General features: G+C 42.6%; 1 protein-coding gene across 3 annotated transcripts in view; it reads right to left on the bottom strand.

The window, feature by feature from the left end:
* The window catches only part of ARID5B (AT-rich interaction domain 5B), a 182,163-nt gene that overhangs the window by 42,227 nt on the left and 112,779 nt on the right, over nt 1-27,157 (bottom strand). The window contains exons 1-2 of one of the 3 annotated variants that reach the window (XM_008270095.4): nt 5,240-6,294; nt 3,747-3,859 (exon numbers count right to left, since the gene is read on the bottom strand). In XM_008270095.4, coding sequence (XP_008268317.1) covers nt 3,747-3,859; nt 5,240-5,243 — 117 coding nt within the window. In that variant the 5' untranslated portion in view covers nt 5,244-6,294. Of the gene's footprint in view, nt 1-3,746; nt 3,860-5,239; nt 6,295-27,157 lie in introns of those variants that run through there. The other 2 variants (XM_070057697.1, XM_002718470.5) reach the window with 2 other exon arrangements.

Here is a 27,157-nt window from a genome sequence, read left to right as displayed (position 1 = left end):
CCCTCCAAACCTCAGTCTCGTTAGAAACAGGAGTAGAGCGAAGGGCTGTGTAGAAAGCAGGCCGAGTCTTGCAGCGATAGCAGGCCACTTATCTCAAGGATTACGAGGTCCAAAGCACCTGTTAAGGGAGTATGTGGTGCGCTCCTCAGTGTCAGTGTCCAGACGCCTACTTAACTCTCTGCCTCACCTGTGTGGAAACAGCCAGAGACAGCAGGAAAGTGCACAGGGGGTGCACAAGCCAGGTGGGAAGTAGTTCAGATCATGGCACAGGCTCCAGATGACGCCAGGCTGCCACCTACTGAACTCCATCCTGAGCAGTGGGCTCGCCCCACGCTGCTCCTGAGGGAGCCAGGGGCTGGGCTGGAAGTGAACAAGTGCACAATGCCTTCCTTTCTCCTACTAGCTTGAGACATTTTTTTTTCCACGTAACATAAATGGGCTCTTTAAAGTATTATTCTGTTCCGAGTAGGACCAAGTCAAGTTCCTGCCTACATTTTTTCACGTTTACCCAAAACATTCTCAGCACTTTAATCTATTGAATTATTATAGTGCAGGTGTTAATGGAAACAGGAGCTAGTTATCATGGTGACCTTGAGAAAGCTCAAGCTTTTGATGGTGACAGTTAATTACCAGATCTATTTTTTTCCCTACCTGAACACCATACACCTGTTGAGCTCACTAAGAGCCTTGGGGTTTCCAGAGTGATTGAGGAAGTGCTAATTAAAGAATCAACATTTAACGTTTCCAATGAATCACTACCTATTTGATATTAACCGCATCCTTCCACGGGATTGAGTTATAACTAATCCAGCCTTCCACTGGGATAGCATGATGTGCTGAAGCAGCAAAAAAAAAAAAAAAAAAAAAAAAAGGCTAGAATTTTAATCTCGGCTTGGTCACTAACTTGCTAGGTGACCCTAGCTTCTTCTTCAGTGAAGTAAGTATGACCCCTGGGAGCGGTTCTGAGGACCCAACGAAATGAAAAAATATTGGAAATAATGGAAGTATCACATTTGTGAGATATCAAAGGTATGTTTGTGATTTAAGCGAAAGAACATATTGCACACCCTAGTTCCCTTTCTTACATTCTTTTTTGAATATAAACCACCTGTTACACACGTCTGGCCTTTGGAAAATGCTTACAGGATATGAGAAATCATTTTCCTTCCAGCCATATAGATTTTTCACTAGAGACATAGGCCAAGATCATTTCTTTGTCACAGATCATCCTAGGAACAGGCCTGGGCCTCAGATCTGCTGAGAGCTGCTGCTTTAAGGTGAGCGCAGGGAAGTGGCAGCATTTGGGTGGGACACATTCATGGCGGCTTCAGAGAACGCACGGTTTCCTTCCATGTCGTATCTGCTGTCTTTGGGAAGCCATGGAATTCTCTCCCCTGGAGAACAGGTTTTGCAGAGCCCTGTTCTCATTGAGAAACTACAACCTTTTGAGGGCGACAGGAAAATTACTGATAATGAACACAACAAACCCAGTGGATTGCATTCTAGGAACTTTGCTGTGTGGAGTTGCACAAAACTGGTACTTATCCACTCAGATGGTCTGTTTCAGGTACGTGGGAAACAGTCACCCAGATCTTGGTCATAAACTCAAACAGCTCACTGTCACCTAAAATTCTGCTTCCAGTTCAGCAAATGATCAGAGGGCCACAGTCTTATAGCCTTCGTTGCAGCATTTCATGGGAAGAGGCCACTTGAAGACACACGTGTGTTTCTAATGGCTGTCCTGGTCCCAGATGCTGTTTGTTCATTCTGTATCAATTTTAATGTCTGTCTGTTGGTGCCAACAGACAAGTTCACCATACTTCGAACTTGCCAGTGTTTTAGCTGAAGTGTTCTCATCAGACCTGCTAGAAGTGGCCAAGGCAGAATTGTAATCCAAGACTCCACAAAGAGCCAAGCCATTAGACCAGTCCCCAAGAGCTGAGTGCAGTGTGACACTGATCGCTTTACCACTGAACATCTGCAGTGCAAGCAAGATCCGTCTCCTCATACAGGTTCTGCGTGGTAGCACTGGTGGGAGGTGGCTGAATGGGTCACTCAGAAAACCCAGGCTTGACTTGTATCCATCTTAAGGAGGATAAGTCACTGAAGATCATATGCAGCCTGCCTGTAGAGCCCGCTCCTGTCCTCTGATTTGCAGGCCTGGGAGTGAGTCCTGAGCTGCCTTCCATGGAGAGAAACATTGGAGATACTGTACTTTCAGATCAATTGCATAAGTTTTGTAAAATTCCCAGAGAAACCCTGGAAGTGACTCCAAATGACCAGGGAAGGATCTTCTTCCTGCTCGGCTTAGGTGCAGACTATGCAGGAGTAAACACGTGATGTCACCCCCGAGGGTAAGGACCAGCACTACTCAAGGCACAGGCAGTGCAAGCTCTGCTGAATATTATGGTCCTGGAACCTTCTCCTTGCATTCTGCATTGTCTTTCAGGAACTTGCAGACTACAGCGATAAGGAATGGTCTGTCCCTGGCGGCACCCTTCTAGACCATGGAACACAAGGAAGGCAGTTCTAGCCTCCGATGTTCCTTACAAGAAGATGTCATTATGCCATTTGTGTGGCCTGCCCCAGAGAAGACTGAACAAGCAGAATGGATATAACATTAGGGAAATAGTTTTTTTGTTTTTAGCCAGAAAATGGAAGGTGCACATTTCAGAATCTTGAAAGCATAAAGAAATCCTAACCAAAAAAATCCTAAGAATTCTTGTGAAACAATCATACTTGAAGAGTAAAAAGAATCTGAATGTTTAGAATTTACTTCATTACACTGTTGGGGGGGTGGGTGAGGAAGGGGGAATGACATGGAAGACAAACAGGGTTGTAAACACAGAATGGAACTCAGATTTTTTTCAACATCAGAATCTCCCAAATTTACCAATAGTCAAAACTCGAACATTTTCAGAAGTTTAGTTCTTGTACTGGAATCGTGGTATCAGTTGAAATCTGGCCTAGAATTTATGTTCTAAAGGGATTCTGTAATCTTTGACACAGAAATAACACCTAAACATAAACACTGAATTAAACAGCACCAGGGAAATCTGACCCAAGCCCACCAAAATCCAAAAAGTAAGTCTAAGCTATGACATGACACTTTGCCCTCCCTGATGTGAAACACTTTGGACTTCTACTTTCAAGATTCAAAAAAGGCTTAGGCAAAATGAGCCCTGGATTTTCTTTCCACATTAATAGAGCTCTTTTAAAAATATATAAAGATATAAATAGGTACATGTAAATATTTATATAAATATATATGTAAATATTTTGCTATGTATCTTTACTTTTACTTTGATGTAAATTAGAGGTGACCTTGGAAAGTACTAACTGAAAAGATTAATTCTAGCCATTTCTAATTTCATCCTCTGTTAATCTCTGAAACATATTTAAATGAACACATTCAGAAAGAGGATGGTTCAGCTGGTCTATTTTTGATACGAGCAGAGTAAACTATGTCATTGTGTCACCTACTATGAAATCTCAGCCTCAGTGACGTGGGTGCTTAATCATCTGTCCTTTACCCAGCAGGCCAAAGTGGGAAGCGGGAAGTCTTTCTGTTGACTAATCAAAATGCGTCCCTCCCTCCATCCCCCAGCCTCCAGACACAGCGTACAGTGCCAAAGTCAGATTCTGCCCTGGAAACTGCCACCAAGACACAGAGCAGAGAGATAAAGAGAAACAAGGAAAAATGAAGAGACGCAGCAAAATGAATGTGATGGAGCAAATGATCCTACCTTGGCAACAGCTTTGCCATCGGAATTATTGTTGGAATCCTTTACGCCACTGAATGAATCTCTTCGTTGCGGGCATGGTTTCTTTTTGCGTGGTCTGCCTTTAAGATTTGGCGCTGAAAACAAATGGAGAATAATTTGACACACACTCTCATTACACGGGCTCCCTTATGAAAGATGAAATCTCAGTGCAGTGGTCCCTCTCAAATTCTTCAGAGAAACATGTATCTGTGGCAGCCAACTCTCACTGTATGCTTCCCTCTCTAAAGGGTTACATCCTGGTAGACTATACACTTCTGTACATGTGTCCCAAAGCCATCTATGGCACTTTAACATATATAATTAATATCAATAAAAGGAAACCCTAACTCTGAAGGCTGATGATACAGAAAATCCCCTTCCCTACTCTGAGAAAAGAAGCATTCAGGGCTAACAGACAACCTTGAACCTGGCTTTGAGATCATTCTTTGTCTTTTGCTTTGTATCTTGTTTTCAGAAACCTAAGTGATGTGCCTGCCAGCCCATAAGGGTAGCCAAATAACACAGCATTTGAAAACATCTCTCTTTGAAAGTGTGCGGCAACATGAGCAGTTTCCCAAATTATCATACCGATGAAGTCAAGAGAGAGCTGTAGAGAGAGACATTCACAGTAGCAAGCTGGAAAATATTATTACATGTATTTACTAATAATATTGCGACTGGCATGTTTCAAATCTCAACAAACCTGGCAGATGCATTTCAATCAGCATGCTGGCTGCCTGTCTGAGGGTTTTTTTAAAACAACTTTCAGAGATGACTCTGGGGTTAGGCTGACTCTACTGGGGCTATACTTTTTAAAAGCCATAGACAAGAAGACAAATCAAAGTTCTATTTCCTGCTTGCTGTTGAGTTCAGTATCTTTTCACATCTCCCAGAAAGGCAGGGGGTGGGGGAGGCTGCTGTTTATTGAGTGCCGGGAGTGTCCGGCATCAGCTTTCACATTTCACTTCATCAGTCACCCACGTCAAGCAAAATTAAAACCGACCAAGTAACCCACCAGCCCCTGAACAATTCCGAGCTAATGAATTAGACCCCGAACAATTTCTTCCAGACCTTCCCAGGTTCCCGCACATTTCATTCCTCTAAGGGATGATTATGACACTGTCAACTCTCCACAACCACGAGCGCTCTTAATTGTTGTGAACCTTACTTATGTCAGGCAGTTAAACAGTGGTTCCAGGACATTTTACACTGTCCTCATTCTACAAACACAATTAATCCTACTAATTTGATTTTCTACCGCGCACACACAGTTTTGTTCTCGGTAAAACACAGCAGAGCACAGCCGACAATCAGAGAGGCAGAAAAAGTTTCCAAAGCGACTCCTCAGCCCAAACCCGCACTCCTCCCAGTCCCCAGAACGCCGGTCTGAAAGTCCAGCCCAGAGAGCCAGCCAAGATCGCTCAAAGGTAAACAAGTCCACAAACAAACTCAAGCGAAGAGAAAGTAGCGATTACCCATTCCAGTCGACAAACATCTGCCTGATTGCTCGCTGTCTGCGCTCCCGAAAGCTACAGCATGTGACTGCGCCCCGGCCACATCCCTGGAAGTCTGGACGTGGTGTGGATGTCAGCTTCCCTCTGAGTGCGAGCTGCGAGGCTCAGCGCTCTGCTTACAACTGCCCTCCCCCGGCAGCTCCATTACTCATGTAAACACACAGCAGTGACTAGCACCGAGTGTGTGGGATGAGCTCTGAGGACTCCGCCGAGCTGCCAGACTGGCAGGGAGGGCTGTGCGCTCCCCACCTCCCTGCTTGGGGCTGGTGATTTCATCCGCCTGCTCGGCCCATGCTGACCTCCTGCTCGCCTGTCACAGCGCCATGCCACGTTCTGGGGATCTGACACGGTCCACGGCCTGGAGCCAGGGCGTGGACCATTTTGTTTAGAAGACTCTGGGTAGCACAGAAGTGTTTCCACAACTGACCCAAGCGCTAAGACTTTAATGACTGCGAGGGAAGGATGTCCTTTCATGTCCCTTATCAAAATAACAGCCCAAGCCAAAGCTTACAGAAGCAAACCCAAGTTGAGGTAGCAGGTCCGAGGCACTGATGAACAGAAACCAAACAATACTGTCTCTGTTCCAGCTACTATGATCTCCTCTCGCTAGTATTTTGGTGAAAAGCACTTAAACCTAACAGGCATTTATTTCCAGAAAAGCTTTCAAATCCCAAAGGCCTTTTTGAGACGGAGGACTTGTATCCAGCATGCTGTTTTAAATACTGACAGCGAAGATTCCAGGAACTGACAAGAAAAGTCCTCCCCAAACTGGGTCTATTTTCTCCATTCTTTTGAGCTGTTTTCAAAACCCAGAGAAGCACATGTCCTTCCAGGGCTGATTCTGAGAATTACAAACTTAGAACAGACCAGCCAGCACCTAATATTCTAGTCATACAAATGTCAACACTAAATGGGATTCGATCAAGGGAGAAAAAGTGAGTATCTGGAGAGGGCAGGTATGTTTAGGTAAATGCTATCCTGTCATATCCCTCCTCCACTCTCCCTTCTGAACTTGTTTTCTATCCTTTCCTCTGGAACCTGGCACTAAGTTCCCTGGACTTTAACTTGTGTGTGTGTGTGTGTGTGTGTGTGTGTGTGTTGGGTTTATTATTATACTAGACTGGAGAGTTCTTAAGGGCAGGACCGTGCCAGATTCATCTTTCATCTGCCCCAGCACAACACCCAGCAGGGAGCATTGCATAACAAGGATCTGTTGGATGAACAAGTGACTAATGGAAATAAAGATACCCACACAGTCCTCTTTCCAGTCCTCACTGGAAAAGGCCTGCCAGCCTGACCACGTGGGATCCTCGTCACCCGGGGCACCTATACACTTGCCACCACCTTTCCTACTCACACTTCACAGGGCACTGTGTGGGAAATTGGGAGGGGAGACCTAAGGCCTTTGGTTCTTGGTTATGGTTAAGCCATGGAGTCTGGCTTCTTGGTAGGACCCTCATCTCCTTCCGCCTGCAATGCACAGATGCCCCAAAGAGCACCGACGTGCAAAGTCCCAGGGAGAATGGAGTGCAGGATGCAGTAGCAGCCTCCAAAATACAATTAGAGACCTTTGGGATTTCAGAAGACCTCAGGTGAAGCTTAAAGACTTGAGTGACTGGCCTTGGGAAAGAGCAGAATTCTGGTCCCCAGACTACATCTTTTTTGGGCCTAGGGTCATGAAAACAAATCATTTGCTAAGGCTGGTGATTGAAAACAAATATATTAGGATGTGGTAGTGCTCAGAGGTCTGGTGGAGCTCTGGACTTTAATACTTTGGCATAAGAAACAGCCCCAGTGGCCAGTGCTGTGGCACAGCAGGTAGAGCCACCATCCGTAGCACCAGCACCCCATATGGGCACCGGTTCGAGTCCCAGCTGCTCCACTTCCGATCCTGCTCTCTGCTATGGCCTGGAAAAGCAGTAGAAGATGGCCCACATCCTTGGACCCCTGCACCTGTGAGGGAGACCTGGAAGATGCTCCTGGATCCTGGCTGTTGCTGCCATCTGGGGAGTGAACCAGAAGATGGAAGATCTCTCTCTCTCTCTCTGCTTCTGACTCTCTGTAACTCTGCCTTTCAAATAAATAAATAAATCTTAAGAAATAAAGAAAGAGAGAAAGGAAGAAAGAGCCCCACCCTCTTCCAGGTGCCCTGAACGATCTATACCTGTCTTCCCCTGGAAAGATCCAGAATCCTGACTCTAGTGCCTTAGGTGAGACTGACCTCCACTTGGGAAGCCAACAGCACCCCAACTGGTGACCTTATCAGTTCTACTTTGACAAAACATAGTGTAAGCAGTAAACACACAGTTACTCTTACATGTGCACATAATCCCCTGCCCAGTCTGAGCCTGGCTCATCAGAGAATTCAGCGCATGCCTTTAGCACGAATGTTTTCAGTATTATGCAGGCGTAACAACAGGAGCGAATGGCGAGCGTTTTCTTTGGCCAGTCCCTGTCCGGAGTGCTTTGTCACACCAAGCCAATGAAGAAGGCACAATGATTATCCCCATTTTACAGATCAAGAGTGTGAGCTAGAGATTACATTACTTGTCTTGGGTCATACAACAGGTTACTTGGGAGCAGCGGGATTCCAACCCAGGCAAAGAGACTTCATCCAGGGCCCTAGTTTAAGTGACTTCTCTCTAACACACACATATACATATTTCTCTCTCTCCACCTCATAATGAAGTGTTCACAATCGCTTGCACTGGACAAGCTTTCCCCAAGTGAAAACACTCTCAGGAAGCAACCAGAGTCCTATACACTTGATAGCAAGCAGGGTCCCTGTTAGTCCTGCCTTGGTTGAGATGACAGGACTGCCACTAAAAGCCACTGAAGTCACTAAACTTAGTGCACCACACACATTACCCCCCACAGTGGGCTGCTGGCTCCGTGTCCTAATCAGTGAAAGATCACTGTGGTTTTTTTTTTTTTTTAATCTTTCCTCTCTGACTGCCCATCTGCTTCTCTAACTCAGTGCCAAGAAATTAACAAGCATTCACCTTTGTGAAGTCACTGCTATTTCTATAGGTGTTAATCCCTGGAGAATCAAGCTACCTCCAGGGCTCCAGGCTACTTTGACAGCTAACCCATCTTTTAAAACTCTTCCAAATAGTAACAAATCACAGTCCATTTTCTGAACAACAGAGCAGAGTAAGTTGTTTGTTTTTTCCTTAAAGTGTCTGGAAGCGCGTGGCTATAGACAAGCATTTATGTATTTATTTCACTGTGGGCTCAGACAAGTTATGTGTCCCGGCAGTGCAGGTGTGGGAAACTTTTCATCTCAACCCCAACTTTTGCAATAATAATAATAAAACAAAGGAAATGTAACCAGTTACTGGCAAAGTAAATTGCTTTTGGCTTAAATGTTCCTGTTTTTTTTTTTTTTTCTACTGTGTTCTTCCTGTCATGACTGCCTTTTTTTTTTTAATAGCATTTATGCTCTTGGAAATACCACGAAGATAAACTGCTATAAAAGCGGGATTGACTCATCAGTTAACAACTCTTTCTTCCCATTTTACAGAGAGGATTTTGTTGCTAATGCAGCTTCATAGTCTCTTGAGAGAGTCTTTGTGTGCTTCCACTCTGAGATAGGGCTTGCTTGTTGGTGGGGACTGGAATCAGGGGAATGGAAAAACAGGCATAATTTTCCTAAGAGTTTGACCCTCAGGGTCACCGTACAGAGGAAGTCGGCAGAGCGTTAACTCATTTGATTTGCAAGTTGTGCATGAATATGTGTGTGTGTGTGTGTGTGTGTGTGCTTTAAACATGAGCCAGAAAACAAAACTTCACTGACTGAAGTATTAGGTACTCACAAACATTGTTCTATGTATAGTATGCGTTTCTGATAATAGTTTGCATTTCTGTAATGCCTTTCCTCTGAGGATCTCAAGTCTCTGGTACATTTTCTTTTCAGACAATAATCTTAAAATACTCTGGCAAGTTTCAGCATGGAGCACTGCTCTTTCTGGAAAAAAAAAAAAAGCCCTACCCCAATTTAGTTATCATTTACTGTGTTCTATTTTCAATGTTTCCCTTTTGACTATTTAGACACTTCCTCTTTCACTGCAACAAAAATAGGATGAATGTTTTTAAAGTTATTAACGTATGAATAAAAGATTTAGAAACCAAGAATGGCAGAAGGCTTGATCAAAGCCACTCCTAAAATTTATGGGCATAATAAAAGAAAGGCATCTCACAGATAATCTCTTACAGAATTTCAGTTTTCAGCTATGTGAGGGGGGAGAAAACTAGAAGCTCTCCGCCGTCATTTTGGCTTTAACTTAAAGCTAGCATTTTAACTTACAAATTCATAAATGATTCCCTAAAAGCTTCATTTCAAATCCACAGTTATAGTTCATATCCTACCCACGGGAACTCAACCTCTATTTAATCGGTTAGATCTTAGTGTGAATTCATAAAACACTAATTACATATAGATTTCAAAATGTTGAAATTTATTTTGATTCTGTCTTCCTACAAATAATCTTCCACACTCAACAGAAATACTATTGAAGCAACTCTATTGTCTGAGAGATGAAAATACAGTGCCATTAACAAGCACAACTTGACCTGGAGGGCCATTCTAACTTCGATGGTGCATTTTAAGCAATAGATGTGCTAAGACAATGCTGCAAGATTGTTATTATTTTGGAATTGTTCTGACAGTCAAAGAAAGGCATGAAAAAGGTGAGCCCAGCAACTTGAGTCCACCCTCTGGAGACAGACTCCAGTGCCCTCCCTCCCTTTCCAATGCCACCAATCCCACGCAGCCCTGAACAACAACCCAGAGGAATGAGGATGGACATTGCCCTTGGCATCACAGCCATATAAAGAACCACACTTTGAGTTTCCAAGTTCACATTGGCCCAAGCCATTTTCCAGTGTTGTTGAAACACCGACTACAATGGAGCATTTCCAAGCCACTATGCTCTCACAGAATCCAGCTCCCCATTCTAGCAGCTGGAAGGGTGAGCAGTTGTGTTGTTAGGGTGAAACACCAAATGAAGTCGGCTTTGAGGTCCAGTCCCTTTGGCTCCTTGTCAAAGGCACTGAGATGCCCAAGAGTCTCTAATGAGAGTGGAATGTATACCTGCATGTGTCACACCTGAGCCATGGACTTCACTGAGTGCTCACCAAACCATGTAAGCAAACACTCTTGTAATCCTTTCTAGAACATGCCCGGTCTTACTCACTCCTGCTTCATACCTGCGAGTGCTGGCGCAACTGTTAATGCCCCGATCAAAGTTTTAGTAATTTCATAGGTATGCAATTTGCAGTTATTTCCTGATCCACCTTCTCCCTCTGCCCTGGAGGTCTTCATTTCTCAGAAACACTTAAAAACACAAATTATCTGACTTGTACCCTTCCCCTGCCATCTAAAGGAACAGGACTTGCTACCTCGTCCATACTGCTAATTGGTGTGAAAGCATGTGACGCCATGTGCTCCAGCCATTTAAACACAAGCAAGCCTCTTTTGTAGTCGGGTTTTACCAGCAGTGGTAGGCAGATTTCTATCTTTGTTCCCTGCTCTATCTTGAGGAGAGAAACTTAAATGACCTAACATTATCTATGTAGTAGTCTAAATTCATGTAGTGCATTCCAAGACATTTCAGAAATGTTATAGAAGCCTATGGAGTAGGGTTGCCCACAAGGACAGTGGTAAAGAAGGGGACCCTGGGCTCTTGGTCACTGCCACTTGAGGGCTAAGAGGGGAAGCTGGGAGCTAAAGCCAGCTGCGGAGTAAGGAAAGAGGCGGGATGTCCGGAGGATTGGCTCTCATAGGGAGCATTCTGGAAGCAGGAAAGGAGAGTGAAACCCACGCCAGACCTTTCCAACTCTCTTCTGGCCTGGTCTTGGGCTCCCCCCAGGATCCCTCAGTGGAAACCATTCTTGATGGAGGCCCCTCCAGGACTTGTAAGGGGGTGGAGAGAGCGGTACGGAGCTGTTTTGGAAGCGTTGCTTCATCCGTGGGTGATGGCGCCTATACACCAAGGTGTGTTTGGGGTGCTGGCTGAGGTTTTGCTGACTCAGGCGTTTATGCAGACTCCTTTGAAAGCTCGGTCCCTGAGGTAGAGTGGCAGTGCTATCGAGGTGTCAGCACGGCACACGAAGGGTCTGACTCCCCCACTGCCACCGCACTCTCCAGCTGGGGGTCTTCCCAGTGAAGACACACAGCCAAAGCAAAGAAGAAGCATCTAAAATGCCACAGGGGCTCCAACTTCCACTTTCCCACTCGCCTGGAAAACCCTTTTCCCTGCTAGTCACCTCTCTGAGATACCCACGTTTCTATTTCCAGGCCCCCAGACCCTGCCCCCAGTTCCTCTCTCAATGGAGTAGATTGTGGAGGTAAGACTACTACTGCTAGAATCAGGGTGTACTTTTTGTTAGGATTTTGAAATAGCTCCATTTTTTGAAAGCGATTCAATCAACATAGATTTGATCTTCCTTAGAACAGAATAATAAAATAATGACCTTTTAAAAAGTCTGTTTAAGGATCTATACTGGAAATGCTTTTCGAGGACATTTTGATTTTTACCATTTCTGAAAGTTAGAAACACAGGACTCCTTAAACCTAAAGAATTTTCTGTCTCTTTTCCTCTCTTTCATTTTTTATTTCATTTTTTTTATTACAATCGGCAGATCTGCTCCTTCTGGTCTATGATTGATGTGTTCCACGGTGTTACTATTGAACATGATAGTACAGAAGTGAAAGCTACATTTTGCTGTTGAATAGGCTTGCAAGGAACAGTAAATATCAGAGCAGTTTCTACATTCATAAATAAGCAAAACAGTCTTGTTCAGCTATTTCTCCAGGTTTGGAAACGAGAGAGTCCATTCTGAACATTGAGGATAATTGATTTGCTACATCTATAAAGAAAACATTTCCCCACTTGGAAATGAATTAAGAAAGGTGTGTGTGTGTGTGTGTGTGTGTCTATGTGTGTGTCTGCATTAACATGGAGACATTTAACTTATTGCAGACTTGGATGAAGATGTTATGAGAGACATTTCAGTTCTGAAAATACATACGCGTAACAAAAAGTAAAAGGTCATCAATAACAGGCTCCTGACTTCTTTTACAAAGACTCAAAAAGGAATTTGTACTGAATGGAGATTTTTCATTCTCTTTATGCTTTTCTACCTTTCAGAAAGAATAATTTAAGAAGTAGGATAGAGTCTCTCACTTAGAAGTAAAAAAAAAAAAAGTGGCCATTCCCAACTGCTGGAGATACTGAGCCATCTTTCCGGGTTCAGCTGGATCCTTCACCCCCTTTTTTATGAGGCATCTCTGGTAAAGCCTCCTAGGGGCTCCTGAGCTTCTTTTGTTTGTGGAGGAACTGGAGCATGGCTTTGAAACTCTTCCATGGTACCCAGGATCCCACACGCCGCATGGGAGTGTGTGCATTTGGGCTGAGTGCAGTGACACTCCAGAATGAGAAGAGAGACTGGCTTGGGATGTGTGTACAGAGGCAGCAACAATGTTTCTGCTATAGGAACTAAGCACAGGGGATTGGAACCTGGCAGGACAAGCTTGTGGGCTCAGCGAATGGAAGGTGGACTTGCTGCACTGTAGAGAAACAACAGGCAGACGCCACCAGAAATCTCAACACAAGTCTTAGAATGAGCGCAGAAGAGGCTAGGCCATTTTCACATTTTTTTTTTCCCAGCGTAAGAGGAAACATTTCTATCACTATGTAGAGCTGCTCTGTCTAATACAGTCACCATCAGCCACGTGTATCCACTGGGCATTTGAATTATGTCAAGTCCAAATTGAGATGTAATGTGAGTGTAAAATACACACTGGATTTCCAAAACTTAGTACAAGAAACAGTGAAATACCTCATTAATAATATTTTATATTGATTACATATTGAAATGATAATACTTTGGATATATTGGATTAAAGAAAATATATTATTAAAATGAACTCCACATGTTTCTTTTTACCTTCTAAAATGTGGTTACTGGAATATTTTAAATTACATGTGGCTCACATTATCTTTCTCTTGGGTGATACTGGTTTAGTCAACAGCTCAATGTTATGATTATAGATATGTCCTTGGAAATATGTGTTAAAGAGCAGATAGAACAGGATTGACATCCGAGGCCAGAATAATTAGCAAAACTCACGACTCAAAGTTTCACCATGATGTAGGATTTTCTTCATTGTCATGGAGGACAGCCACGCAGAGATGTTATTATTTGAAAATTTTGCCAAAGCTGAAGTCTCCGCTCTGTAAAATTCAAATCTGGTAATCATTGATTCAAGGCTACTAAATGGCCCTGATGATGTTGCTACTCCATTAACTTCCTTAAGTAAGATGTCAAAGCAAATGTTAAGGGTTGACAACTTGAGTCTGGGGGAAAGAGAGAGGGAGAATGAGAGGGCAGAAGGGAGGGAGGGACAGAGAGACTCGGTTTCATGGCTTCTCTTTGCCATCAAATGGGGGGAGTATAATGTGAGGCATTTTCTTTTTTAAAATTTATATTTTTATTAATATAAAGAAAACAGATTTAATGCCATTCAAAAATATTCTAAGAATATAATTACACTTCCTTTCATCCCACCTTCTTCCTCCCTCCCTCCCTTTCTTCTTTTCTTTTCTCTTTGAGATAACATTTTTAATTTACTTTGTAGTCAATTTCATCACTCAGTGCAAACTGACTACAGAGCAAATGGGACTTGAGTGATTTGGGCGAGTTGGAAGCAGAGCCTTCTTAACCACAAAGTGTTGAATAAGTTCGTCATCTGACTGTGTTTTCCTTTGCGGAGATTTCATCTGAAAGTAAGTGGAGAGGTCAGATGTAGTCAAGCCCAAAGGCAGCAGGCAGTGAGATGTGCACTGCACAGAGGCCTTCCAAAATCCCAGAGAGGCAAATAGAACAAAAAGCTTTGAAATCTGGGGGCAGACGAGGGGACACATCCATTCCCCAAGCATTCTTAGCACCCAGAAGACCACGGAGCATCATTCTAAGGAGGTGGCCGCTGAATGCCCAGCTGGCCCGATGTTCCATTCTCCCACACACTGGTCATGGTGGCTGAGATCAAAGCTGATTCCCTCTACCCCTCACCTTTGATTCCTGTGGCAGCAACACAGAAACACAAGTAGGTGCTAATCGTCCTCCAAACACAATTGGCTGAGTAAAGGCATACACCTACCAGATTCCTTAATGGACGCCCCCCCCCCCCCTTACTCCAACTATAGAGGTTCCCATTGTAAAAATAAAAGAACAGCAGGCCTGGCAGTAGAAATAAGCTTAGAAATATTTTCTTGGAAGGCAAGAGTTGCTATAGCATGTAAGGCACTGTCATGCAGACAGATTAAGACCCAAATCTCTGTAACATCCACTAAATGTGCAATGAGAATTATACATTCTAACATATAACATTTAAAACGATCCTAGCTTTTCATGAAATTACTTGGCATGTTCCACCTATAGCCAGTGAAGCAGTCTGAACACCTCTGGTATGTTTCTGATAGCTAACTATAGAAGTATTTGTCTGTGTCCTCTACAGTCTTTTATAGCACATGGTATGCATATTTCAGCATCCAACATTATTAACTCATGGCCAACTGTCAGTTGATGGTTATCTAACACATGGGGTTGCCACAAAAGGGATCCTTATTTGGGCAAAAGCTCTTGTCTGCACCAGTCTGTCTATATTTTCCCTCAGAAGAACTTTATTTGGATTATTATTCGCTGCTAGTGGAAACTTAGAGGCTGCATGTGTGGCAATCGGAAGGCGGAGAAATAAATCCTTAGCAAGTTAAAACACTTAGCTGATATTAAAACCATTTCTAGCTTTGTTAGCTGAAAGCAAACTCTCCGTCGCCCTCTCGTGGTGAGATCTGTGTGATGCGTTGGGGCGATCATAAAAACCCAGACACTCAACAAGAGAATTTAATCAAATACAGGTAAAAACACTCATCTTCGATAGAAGCCCCAGATCACAGCCTCGTGTTGTTTTACATGTTTTGGAATTTACATTTAGGAACCCTCCTATGTGGTGACAGCGGACGTTGTGGGAGTGAGAATGGGAGGGGCTTGGAAAATGGAAATTAGAACTTTATCTTTCTGGAACACAATGACTTCACTATATTTACAGCCATAACTGTTATATATGTGGCAAATTGATTTTTTTTTTGAGATTTAGAGCCTTAAAAATCATGCCCACATTTTAAAAGTTCCTTCACAACCAAAAATAGACTCATGCTCCAACTGGTTTGGAATTATAGGAACCAAGGAAAGAAGCCTGAATAATTCCCTAATATGGAAGAAAAACCACATTTTTTTTAAAAAAAAGTAAGGAATGGCTTATTTGTTTCTGACAATAGGCGACATATGGAAACTTGGAATTTACCAAGTGTAGGTAAGGAACTTATTTTCTCATATTCTTAAAAATAAAATTTTATGAAATTTTTAAATTGAATTTTAATAATCAGTCACCCCAATTAGTTTGGTATTTTATTTTGTAAAAACATCATTTAAAATTTGTGCTGTCCGCCCCCCCCCCTTTTTTTTTTTGACAATTTCCTGCCCAACAGGCCCATCCCCACAAAGCAAACAAAGCTGGTATTAAAACAGACTGCGCCACTTCAGAAAAGGTTGGAGGAGAACTCCGGGCGAAGTACATGAGAACATAAACTATTTTTCATCTTATTACCAGCAAATGTACCATTTCCCTCTTTTATGTGTCTTTTCTTTAGATAACAGTCACTCCTCCAACCAGCTTTCTCAAAAATGCTCTGTATTTTTAATATGATTTTAGGAGCAGATTAATCTTCAGTTGGCTTCTCCCACTTGCACGTGGAAGTGCAATTTTGCAACAACAGTTGTTTGGTTTTGTCTTTGAATTAGCAAAGTTCTTAAAGTAATTTTACTATAAAATTAAACAGCTGTGAGTTCTTTAGCAAAACATGATGATTCTTGTTCTTCTTTGTACTATTGTGCAAGCTGAAATACCCTCTCTTTCATGTCTTTTTATTCCAAAATGAATTCTCTAGTTAGCCTTGTTTAGCTTTAAGAAAATAATAAAGAAGGGGGGCGGTATTTGCTGACCTCTGAAATTCATCTGCTTTTAAGCACAGGGTGTTTACACAAGGTGCGTACTCAAAGGGCTTTTGTTTCTTCCCCATTGTGGGATGAAAAACGATATTCTGCCCCAATATAATGCCAGTCCCCATGTGGGACAAAGCTGTTTGCAAGTATTTCTGTGGAGTGAGGCATCTTACGCCTATTTTGCAGATGGGAACACTGGAACGTTGCTAGAAGCTGAGGAAGTGCCCCACTAAGATGTTCATAGAGGCTGGAATTAAATTTAGAATTTGACTCCTAGCCCAGGACTAACCACGTGAGGGCTCTGACTCCTTGGAATCAACAGAAGAGCAATTTTAAAACATTCTTTTGACATTATTAACCACAGCCTCAGGGCTCAGGGAAGTGGGGGTGGGGGCGGGGCTGCCAGGTGACAGCATCTTGCCTCTTGCGACATTACTAGTAATGCGGGTTCCTTGAGCCATGCTCCTGTATATTCTAGGGATATTCAGAGCCTTAATGATTTCTTTCATTCCTTAAAAAAAAAAAAAAAAAAAAAAATCAGGATCTAGATTCAAGAGCTAGAGCCGATGGCCTTCAAATACAGCCAGGGAATCCTGACAAGACATGAACTGACAGAAGCGATCGCAATCTTCCATTTTCAAATGGATTTGGAATCAAAGACCACTGTTAGGAACTGAAGTGGGCCCCACAGAAGTGGGGCAAGTAGGACTCTGTGAAGTGATGGAGTTCTGTGACCTGAGGAGAATGTTGGGCCCCATAGAGTTTGAACCCTCACAATACCCATCAGAAAGGGTGGCCCCAGAGTTTATCAGCCCAGAGTTGCACAGTGAGTGGTGGATGGAGCTGGGACAGATTCTGGTTTTTGTAGCTGCCTGGGATCAGGGCGGTGCCTTGGCAGCACAAGGCTTTTCAATAGGCCTGGATACCTCCACCTGGGTCTCTGCAGGGTGAGCTCTGGCATCCCAAGACCACACTACCGAAACTTACATTCTAAGGAACTGTAATGAATACATTCAAATGGGAGCTGACAAGGACATCCCCACTGTGTTCAAACGCCAAAACACACAACCAAGAAGGCTCAAGTGGAGCGCACGGGCTGTGGGTCCTTCTGGCAGGACTTCTGTGCACCACACTCCCAGCTGTTTGCCCAGCCCCAGCTGGGAGGGACTAAGAGGAAAAGGCTTGTGCGACCCTCAGGAGAGCATTCTGGAACTTGGCATCAATTCCAGCTACCCGCGTGCTTTTGTTGGGCCAGGCGGGAAGAAGCCCTCTTTAGGGTGAGAAAAGGCTGTGGAATTTATGAAATTCATGACCTGTGTGAGCAAGAAGGACAGGCCACTGCTGACCCCAGGCTGGGGCGCTCACGTCAACCTTTCAGCGTGAACACCTGCCTTGAAGGTTCCAAGCACATCACGTGGATTCCCAACCACATGTCTTTGTCCTCAGGTATTGCCTGACAACAACACTCTTCTCTTTCAAGTGTTTCTCCCTCTGCTCCTGCTCCTAACTTGTTCTAGACCTGCAAGGAGTGTGACAGCCCTCAAAGTTCCTTTGTTCTCTCTCATGTCGTCCGTATCAATTTGTCTCCATTCTAGCACCTGCCACCCTGCATTATAATTGTCTGTCTGTGTGTCTGTCTCCCTTGCGAGGCTCCAAAGTGTCTATCTGGGTTGCTGTGGCATCCTCCCAGCCGAGGCTCAGTGAAGGCTTACTGAATCTCATTTTGAAATCAGTGAGTGGTTATTCAGAGTTTAGCAAATGGTTTTTGTTGTTTTTTTTTTTTTTGGGGGGGGGGCTTTTTTTTAAGTTTTATTTATTTATTTACAAGGCAGAAGGTGACAGAGAGAGTTCTTCCATCTGTTGGTTCACTCACTCAATGGCTGTGACAGCCGGGACTGGACCAGATTGAAGCCAAGTGCCAAGAACTCAATCAGTTCTCCCACATGGGTGGCAGAGGCCCAAGTACTTGAATCATCTGCCACTGCCTTCCCATGTGCATTTGCAGGAAGCTAGATCAGAAGCAGAGCAGCCAGGGCATGAACCGATGCTCCAATATGTGATGTCCATATTGCCAGAGGCAGCTTAACCCACTAAACCCAATGCTGAATCCCAAGTGTTTTTCTTTTTCTTTCTTTCTTTTCTTTCCTTCCCTTTTTTTTTCAGTACCCAGATGTTTCTTAAAATGCACTCACTCTTGATCCCACTGGAGAAAACAGACCCCTGTAAAGAAGCCAAGGTGTCTGGGCTACCCTTAGTGATTGACCCTCATGTCTGTAGCACATTCCCTTGGTTGTGATTGCCATTAAGTAAGGGAAGATGTGTACATACACACTTTAATTCTTACTGCACAACTCTGGGACCTGGCTAATGACAACCACTTAAATACTTAACAGAAACTGTCCTTGTCTGTAGACACACAGATGTGACCTGTGTCCAAGAATCTTAAGACCACAGGGACTCTACCTCAGTTAAAGAGCCCCCAAACAGGGACGAAGTCAGCAACACTTAAGAGAAAAAAAAATTCCCTGGGTAAGATGGCAGACAGCCTGGTGAGAATTACTTTTTTTAAGGAACCCCATCTCTGCAAAACTGCGTTAAAAAATGTGCCTACAGATGAAAGTCTGGGTAAATCTATAAGGCAGAGATTAAATTTAAATTCTAATAAAGATTTTTAACAAAGATCAATAAAATAGGAGACTGATCTGCAGTTAAAAGTTCCCAGTAATGGGATAGTCCAGAAATTTCATAAATAATGCTTTTATCTTGATTGCAAAATAATCCCCTGCCACAAAAACAAGGCGAATCAAGGTAGGAAATTGTTCAGTGGGAATTAAAATGTCACACTTTACACAGAATAAAGCATTGCCATCACCAGGGAAACACACATTGCAAATGTGTTAACACAAAATTACATACATCACTTAATTATATAAGCACAGAGCTCCTGAGTAACCCATTAGCTAAGCATGTCGGGCTGCGGTTGAATATATACATGCAATATTTTTAGCACAGAGGGGATGTAACTATGTCAGGCCTGGCACCATAAAGCCTGAGATGGCAAGTGCTATTAAACTGAGATGCAATCATGTTGAAAAGGAAACATTAACAAACAGCAGACAATTGAGAAGAAAATACAGTGAGCTTGTGTTCTACTACATGTGCTTCCAGAACCTTATATAACTATTCATTGTCTATTTCATCTGGCTCGCAGCCCAGGTTTGTTCTATGCTATACTAATTTTATAATAATAAACTGCTACCCCAGTTTTATGAAATCACGCAAGCAAAGAGGTTGCAGATGATGCTACCTCTGATTATCTTCTCCAGCAAAGGACACTGTCCTGAAATTAAACATAACCCATGCCGAACCAGCCACTCCATTTAAAATATCCCCTAGATTTTGCTCCTGAAAAAATGTAAGCCCTCTTTCTTTTCATCTCCACAATACTGGTGAACTTGACCAAATTTCTGCTGGATGACCGTAGTTTCACAAGGAAGCAGAGAGGGCACAGGCTTTGAGAGCACTTGGCTCTGTATTGACTGTATAAGTCAAGCAACTCTATGACCGTGGGCGAGTCATTCTCTCGCTGGGGCTGAATATACACATTTGTCAAAGGGGAATTAAATCTCCCTCTTGAGAGACATAATGACAGAGTCTAGCAATGAGGCAACGTGATATAACATGCCCAACACAACAGCTGGCACACTGAACACACCAAGTGGTGGGTGCTGCTATTACCATTATTACACACGAGAATAACACATCACATTGAGCATTTCAAGAAACCAGTACTGCAGTAGTGGGAGAGAGTCTGACATCCTGGAAACACCCAAGCCCTCAGCAAAGAGGGAAACACCTGGAAGAACCCAGGAATAAAGAGTCAGAGTACAAAGCTACACTGGATCATCTGGAACAACTCCTTGGAGGATGAAATGCGGTCTACACTGGCAGGACAGGCCTTCCCAGATAGTGGAAATAATTGGGTGATTAGAAGGGGAGAACATCATTCTCTTGATAACTCAGTTTGTTTTTTTTTCTTTTATAAAAAAGATTATTTATTTGAAAATCAGAGTTACACAGAGACAGGATGAGACAGAGTGAGAGAGACACAGAGATCTTCCAATCTCTGGTTCACTGCCCCAAATGGCTGCAATGTCCCAGGATGGGCAAGGCCAAAACCAGGAGCTTCATCCAGGTCTCCCACATAGGTGCAGGGGAACAAGCATTTGGGCCATCTTCCACTGCTTTCCCAGGAAAAATAGCAGGGAGCTGAATCAGAAGTGGAGCTGTCAGGACTTGAACCAGTGCCCATATGGGATACCAGTGTCACAGGTGGCAGCTCTGCCCACTACCCTACAATGTCAGCTCTGACTCATTTTGTTTTGAGTAACAAAATAATAAAGGGACAGAGAGATTATGCCAACTATTCTTATTTTCTAAATTAATCATCAACCATTTCTAAAAAGTATTTGGAGCAATCCTGCTCAGTGCTTAAGTGCCCAGGTTCATCTGAATCGTCTTTATCCAGAAATCACCATACAAGAGCTTGTACACATCAGAGAAGCTCAGTAAACAGCAAACTGAGCGGCCTTGAATTTGGTAGGTAGGCTAAGAAGAAAGACAACCTGTTGGTCATAGGAATTGCAGAACAGACAAATCTATCTTTCAGAAAGGTTGAGACTCAGAGTTCAACTCTTTCCCTCTGGAGTCAATAGAACATTCTCATTATTTAAAAATCCTTTAAACAAGTCCCTTTGTGGTAGAGAGATCAAATTCTACTCATACAGAAATTAGAGCAGGTCACTTAGGGAAAAAGAAAAAAAATAACAAGTAATTTAGAATTATTTAGGGCCTGATCTCAACTGGCCAAACCAAGTCTCAGGTTTTCTCTTAATATGTGCTATTCACTGATTCAATAAATATTTATTAAATAACAACCATGTGCTAGTTCAGCTGGGAATAAAATAGAGAAGGCAACATAGTTCCTGATTTTAAGGAGCTCCCATTTTCAGTTTCCTTACACATCAGGTCTCACTTCCTTCATCTGTAAACTTAGGGGTTAATGAGATAAGAAAGGTGGTCACGAACTGGGAGCCTAAGGACAAAAGCTATCTAGTGACATAGTTTGTTTACTTGACATATTTTAAAAAAATTATTGTCACCAACTGAAACTCATGAGATTTTCACATTAAAATAGGGATGTCTAGCTTTTCCTAAAAAGAGATTTGGCAACACTGGGTTCCTATTTCTGTAACACAACAAAAAAGACTGGAGTTAAAAATCTGTTGTCCTCTTAAACAAAGCACAGGCATCTTTTACTTCCTTATTTCTTATGGGCTCCACCTGCCCTTCTTCCCCTAGGGTCCTTGCTGGACAAATGAGTTTATGATCTCAGATCTAGCATGCCTTTTAGGTTCTTTCCATTTCAAATATAGTATGACTGGGAGAGCCAAACAATGATAAATTTCAGTTGCCTGTAGAGGGGAAGTTAATTTCTTGATTAACTCATGCTGTTTTCCTAATGGTCTCAGTCCAAAGGTTGCAGGATCCCAAAGTGGGTCAACAGAGGAAACATTACAGACTTTCTTCTTAGGAGTTCTTCCAAAAACCCCGTTAGCTGCATATCTACCTGGGAATGGGTAGGAAGCAGTCCTTTTTGAAGACTGAGAAGTGGACCAAACTGCACTTGAAGGTCCCTCAAACAACTTACATTTTCCCTCTTTGCATATAAGCTAGATGAATAGAAATGTTTGGTGTACTTAAAAGAATGCCAACCACATCTCTTTACTCTTAAAGATACAATGACCCCTGTTTGATTCCTGGGAAACTATGCTATGAAACTAGTATCAGAAACTCAGTCATCTCAGTTATAACTCAAACTGTATTTGCTCTTCATTCATATTTAGACCCTTTGCGCTCCAAAAATGCTTCTTGGTGGTTGCTAGGCGACTACTGTTAAATACATGCAAGAGGCATTAATCGTGTGAACATTTTCAACAATGGAGGGAAAATGTTTATAACTGAGGATATTGCTGTATCTAAAATGAAATACTTGCTCCTTAGGCAGCTGTACAGAGCAGGGCCATTATGGGATGTTGGTTGCTGTAGTTTGGGAGTGAGATGATTCACAGAAAATTCTTTGTCTACACTTGCTGTATCTTCTGCTTTCCTCTTCAGCCCCCTCCTCAAATACGTAAGCAGCCTCATCTTATAACAAAGCTTCACTCACAGTGTAACTGGGACTCATATTGAATGTTTTCTCCTTTTTTTTCCTGTGGTATAGTTCCTCACTGCCCACATTTTTCCTGACATGTGTATTTCATACTTGCATATCCTCAGGGCAGGACAACTTGTGGCTCCTCAATGATCACATCTAGATTCAGAACCCACTAAACTTATCATGGAGCCATCATTGCTTTTTTTGACCCAAATGGAAACAAAAAGAACTTTTCTATTTTCCACATCAAAGACTAAGCTTTCCGCTGATGCCAAATGCACTTTGCTTCTTACCAGTAAATGTATACTTCATTTTACACTGTGCTTTCCCCACACTTTTTTCTGACATTCCAATGTCATGATAAAACTACAAAGACAAAAACTTCTATAAGCTGAGTCAAATATCTAAACAAGGATAGAATTTGTCACAAGGTGATCTCCCACTTTCATTGACAATTATGTAGAAAACATCAATTTCCATCAGGATGGAATCTTAAAGACAGAACAGGCCAATCCCATACGCTCTCACTCTATAGTTCATATAGGCAACCAGTCTTCTTGCTTGTAAACTGACAGAAATGATTCCAGTCTCAGATAAAAAATAGTACAAGAAGTCTTCAAAGTTGATGGAAAATACATACTATGAAAAATTATGCATAGATTTAAGTGTTTTGCACCAAACTTATCTTTTAATTCTGTTTTCCATGAATCTTTTAGAGTATTCTCATATAAAAGCACTAGCCATTACTACTACTACTACTATTACTACTACTACCTCTAAGAGCCTACATTTATCTCCATATTATTTTTAGTCTATATATTCTCATTTTGGTTAATTCCAATCAAAGGTAGGTCTCTCTATGAAACTGGAAAAGTTGGCCTGCCATGGAAAAAAAAAAAACAGAGGTCATCAGAGACATAAATATATTAAATGGATAAGTATAACTCTCAACTTTCAAGCTGGCTTTTGGAGAGCCAGAGAGATAAGAAGAAGGCACGGTGTACCCAGGACTGATAGCCATCTATGTGATATGCAGAAGAGTTAGGGTGGCAGGAGGGAGGAGGAGAACAAAAATGGAAGCGAGGACATCGTGGATCTGAAATATTCTGGACAGATAAATCCTAGTCCTCTGTGTACTCGCTGTCTCCTCAAGTAGTTCTGGAGAGAGGACAGAGGCTAGAAGGTCTACCTTGGTGTAAGTTAGCTGTGGTATAAATTGTAAACCTCTTGCAAGTGTTTTAGGCCCTAGGCGAGGAATGCTCACTTAATCCTTATACAATATTCCCTTCAGATTGGCAATATCCTTATCACCAGTTTAAATGTGAGGAAGGGTGACATGGAGGGGTGCACCCATGTAGTGACGGCGAGGGAGACGGACACCTGCGCATGCGTCCTCAGAGTTCATCTGCTTGATGCTATGCTGCCGGCCCAGTAGAGCATCTGCCCCATAACCTTCTGGGGAAGAGAACTTACTTCCTGGGACAAGATGACCAAGCAGGAGCGAGGCTACACAGCTGACTGCAGTGGCAACCAGTACACACTTAACACAGGGATGCTCATTCAGTAGCTCACGGTACTTCTATAACTCCTGCAAACTAAGAAATAAGCCCAAGCTCATTCATTCTTCTCCCTAGCCACCACATCGCTAAAGAAAACTCTCCACATTGTTAGCTAAGGTATACATACATACGTATACACACACACACACATGCACACGTACACACACAGTGGCAGAATTAAGAATTATTTTCAACATATATTTCTTGGGTACCAATTCACCTTGTGACCTGTATCTCTTGGGTCACCAAATAAATACAAGATAGGCTCCTTGTTTTGCAGGAATGCAGAAAGAGTGGGTCAGGAGTCGGAGAGGACACTGCCTTTAGTATTCACTGGTGGCCCAGGATGTGCAGGCTAGACGTGGGGAACATGGTGTTTCCCAAAACTCCCTTCTTCTAACAAAACTCAGTTTCTGGCATGGGAAAGAGAGAAAGACAGTAAGGTGTGAGGGTAAGTGTAATAAAATGGTATGAACATTACGGGGGAGCTGACATCACTGACAAGGGCTCAGAGAAGAGCTCCCCGAGGAAGTGAGGTGTAAGCTGAGAGCTACAGCAAAAAGGCAGCCCAGTTGAGTGCTCATACGATTATGACAGCATTTCTTCTTCAGTAAGGACACATATAAAGTTTAGTTTCAAGAACAAAATTCAAGGGAGTTCAAGAGCTAACACAAGTTCCATGCTGATGGGCTGCACAGAGCGCAAGTGAGTGAGGATTATCTTCCTGCAAGGTGCCATGAGACAAATGCATCTGGGTGGTGAAGTCTCTCCATGTTTGCAGGCCTTGAGGAGACACACAGATTCCAGGGGGCTGGCACAGTACTTGTGGCAAGACAGGGCTTGATGGGAAAGGCAAGATGAGGAGAGATAAAGGGAGGAGGAGAGGAGGCAATAGCCTCTGTTCCCTTCTCTGCTCTTTCCTTCGGTGTTAGGGACTCATGGTGAAACCAACCCTGGCTGCCAGACCTGCCAAGAGCCTTCTTACCCCAGCACATTGTCACCATGACACAGCTTTTCATTGGTAAATGTCATACTTGGTGATAAAACACTGTCACTCCTTTCATTTCCCCATAGTCTATGTTCAGCTCCTCCTGTAGGCTGCTGTTGCCTATTTTAATATACAACTCTTGATTTCTTCATTTCAGCCAGCAAACAATTTTTAATTAGCTTGCTCTTTATTAAGGACATGGAACAGGTTATTAACTAGGTGCATCTTTGGGTCTTTAAAAAGAGTGCAAAAGACATAATCAATCTGCGTGTGATGTTTAGAGGTTTAATTGGTATTAGTCAACATATTTAGAGCAAATCTCATCAAGCTTCATATTTAAGCCCTGACTCAACTGACAATCCCACAACACAGAAGGGAAAAGTGGGATTAACATTATTAGTCATTTGTAAAACTTGCCAGTTGCCCAATTACCTGAGTTCCAGTAAAATATATAAGGGAACAATCAAAAAAATTTCTAAAAAATATACCCTCTGTATCTACTGAATTCAACATGAAGGATTCACTTATTGTTATAATTGTTGAATTCAAGGGTCTCCCCACTAGAATGTGGATGGCTGAAAAGTTAGTACAGCAAGGCGTTCTTTACTGTAGTAGTCCTATATCCTTCCATGGGGCTGTGCATAAGCACACAGCTGGTAATCAAAAGACATCACTTGGATGTATACTTTAGTGAACTGATTGTCCACCCACATGTATCTGCCAATAGGTAACAGGAAAAGGAGGGATCCAAAGAAGCTAACGAGCATACACTGAAATAGAGAAGAGGGTCTTCGAGTCACTGCATTGGGCAGTTCTGCCCCAGTTGGTTATTTCCCTTGGTTCTGTTTCTTGTGACAACTCTGGGTATGAGTATTCAGCATGAGTTAATTTCATTTATGGAGAGACCACTTGGAATCTGTACCCACCTAAAGGAGGTGAGTGAGTGGTATCATCATCTCATTAGAAAACCTATCCGTAGCAGTGACTCAGCTATTTCCTTATTATCCATTCTGGGGCACATGTCAAAATTTGCAAGTCCAGGGTCTTTGGTGCGACTGCACCAAATACAAATACCTCCTGACCTTCCACTCATTGAAAGCCATTTTGGAATATATTTATCAAAATAGTTGAGAAATCCTTCCAATTTTCCAGAGATAAAAATGCAAATATGCTTTTCCTTTGCTTTCAAATCCACTGGCCCCAGGTCAGCCTGCATGGAATGGCCTGCTTGATTATGCACATAAAACTTGAAGGTTTTATATAAATAGAGGAGCCGCAATATACTTACAAGTTATACCCATCCTTCTCAACATGCAGTGACTTGATCAAGAGTGATTTGTATGTAGCATGTTTTTCTAATCACACCTCTGTTGTAATATCAAGCAGCTATTACAGGAAGCACACAAGCAAACGTAAGTTCTCCAGGAAATTTCAAGGCAAGAGATGCCAACTGTGGATACAGCAGCAAGACCACAGCTTAAGGACAAATGCCCAATCTTGTTATAGGGAAATGTATAACGAGTAAAGGTGGACATACGTGGCCAGATCACCCTTCCAAATGCCCAGAGATGACCCAAATCTCTCTCTCTGTCCAAACCCTCTTTACTGATATCCATGTGAATCTGCCCAACATGACATCACTGAATGCTATGGCCAAGATAAAGAGGTTTTTTTTACTGTGAGATTTGTTGCAGTAAAAATAAGGCACGAATGAATCACAAAGATGTAAGATAAGAACTATGTGGAAAACACTGTGATAGATGACACATCTCATTAAATATAATTTTATGTGATCAGTTACTGTATTGCCCTGTTTAATTGATTTATACACACTTTAGAAAGCTTTCTACTGTTCAGAATGTAATTATATACTTTATAATTGAGCACATAGTTGATTAATTACAATGTTTATGGTCATTTCAATTAAAAGCCAAATATCAGATCTGTGGTCAAAAATGTACCCTCCTCACCTTTAAAACACTGCTTTTACAAATAATGTTCCATGAAAATGAATTACAGTTAACCTACAGCATAATCCAGTAGGGATAGAG

Source organism: Oryctolagus cuniculus, chromosome 15 (assembly GCF_964237555.1).
Source record: "Oryctolagus cuniculus chromosome 15, mOryCun1.1, whole genome shotgun sequence".
NCBI classification, from domain to species: domain Eukaryota; kingdom Metazoa; phylum Chordata; class Mammalia; order Lagomorpha; family Leporidae; genus Oryctolagus; species Oryctolagus cuniculus.
The sequence above is the reverse complement of the archived record's forward strand: the minus strand, read 5'-3'. Positions and strand labels throughout refer to the sequence as shown.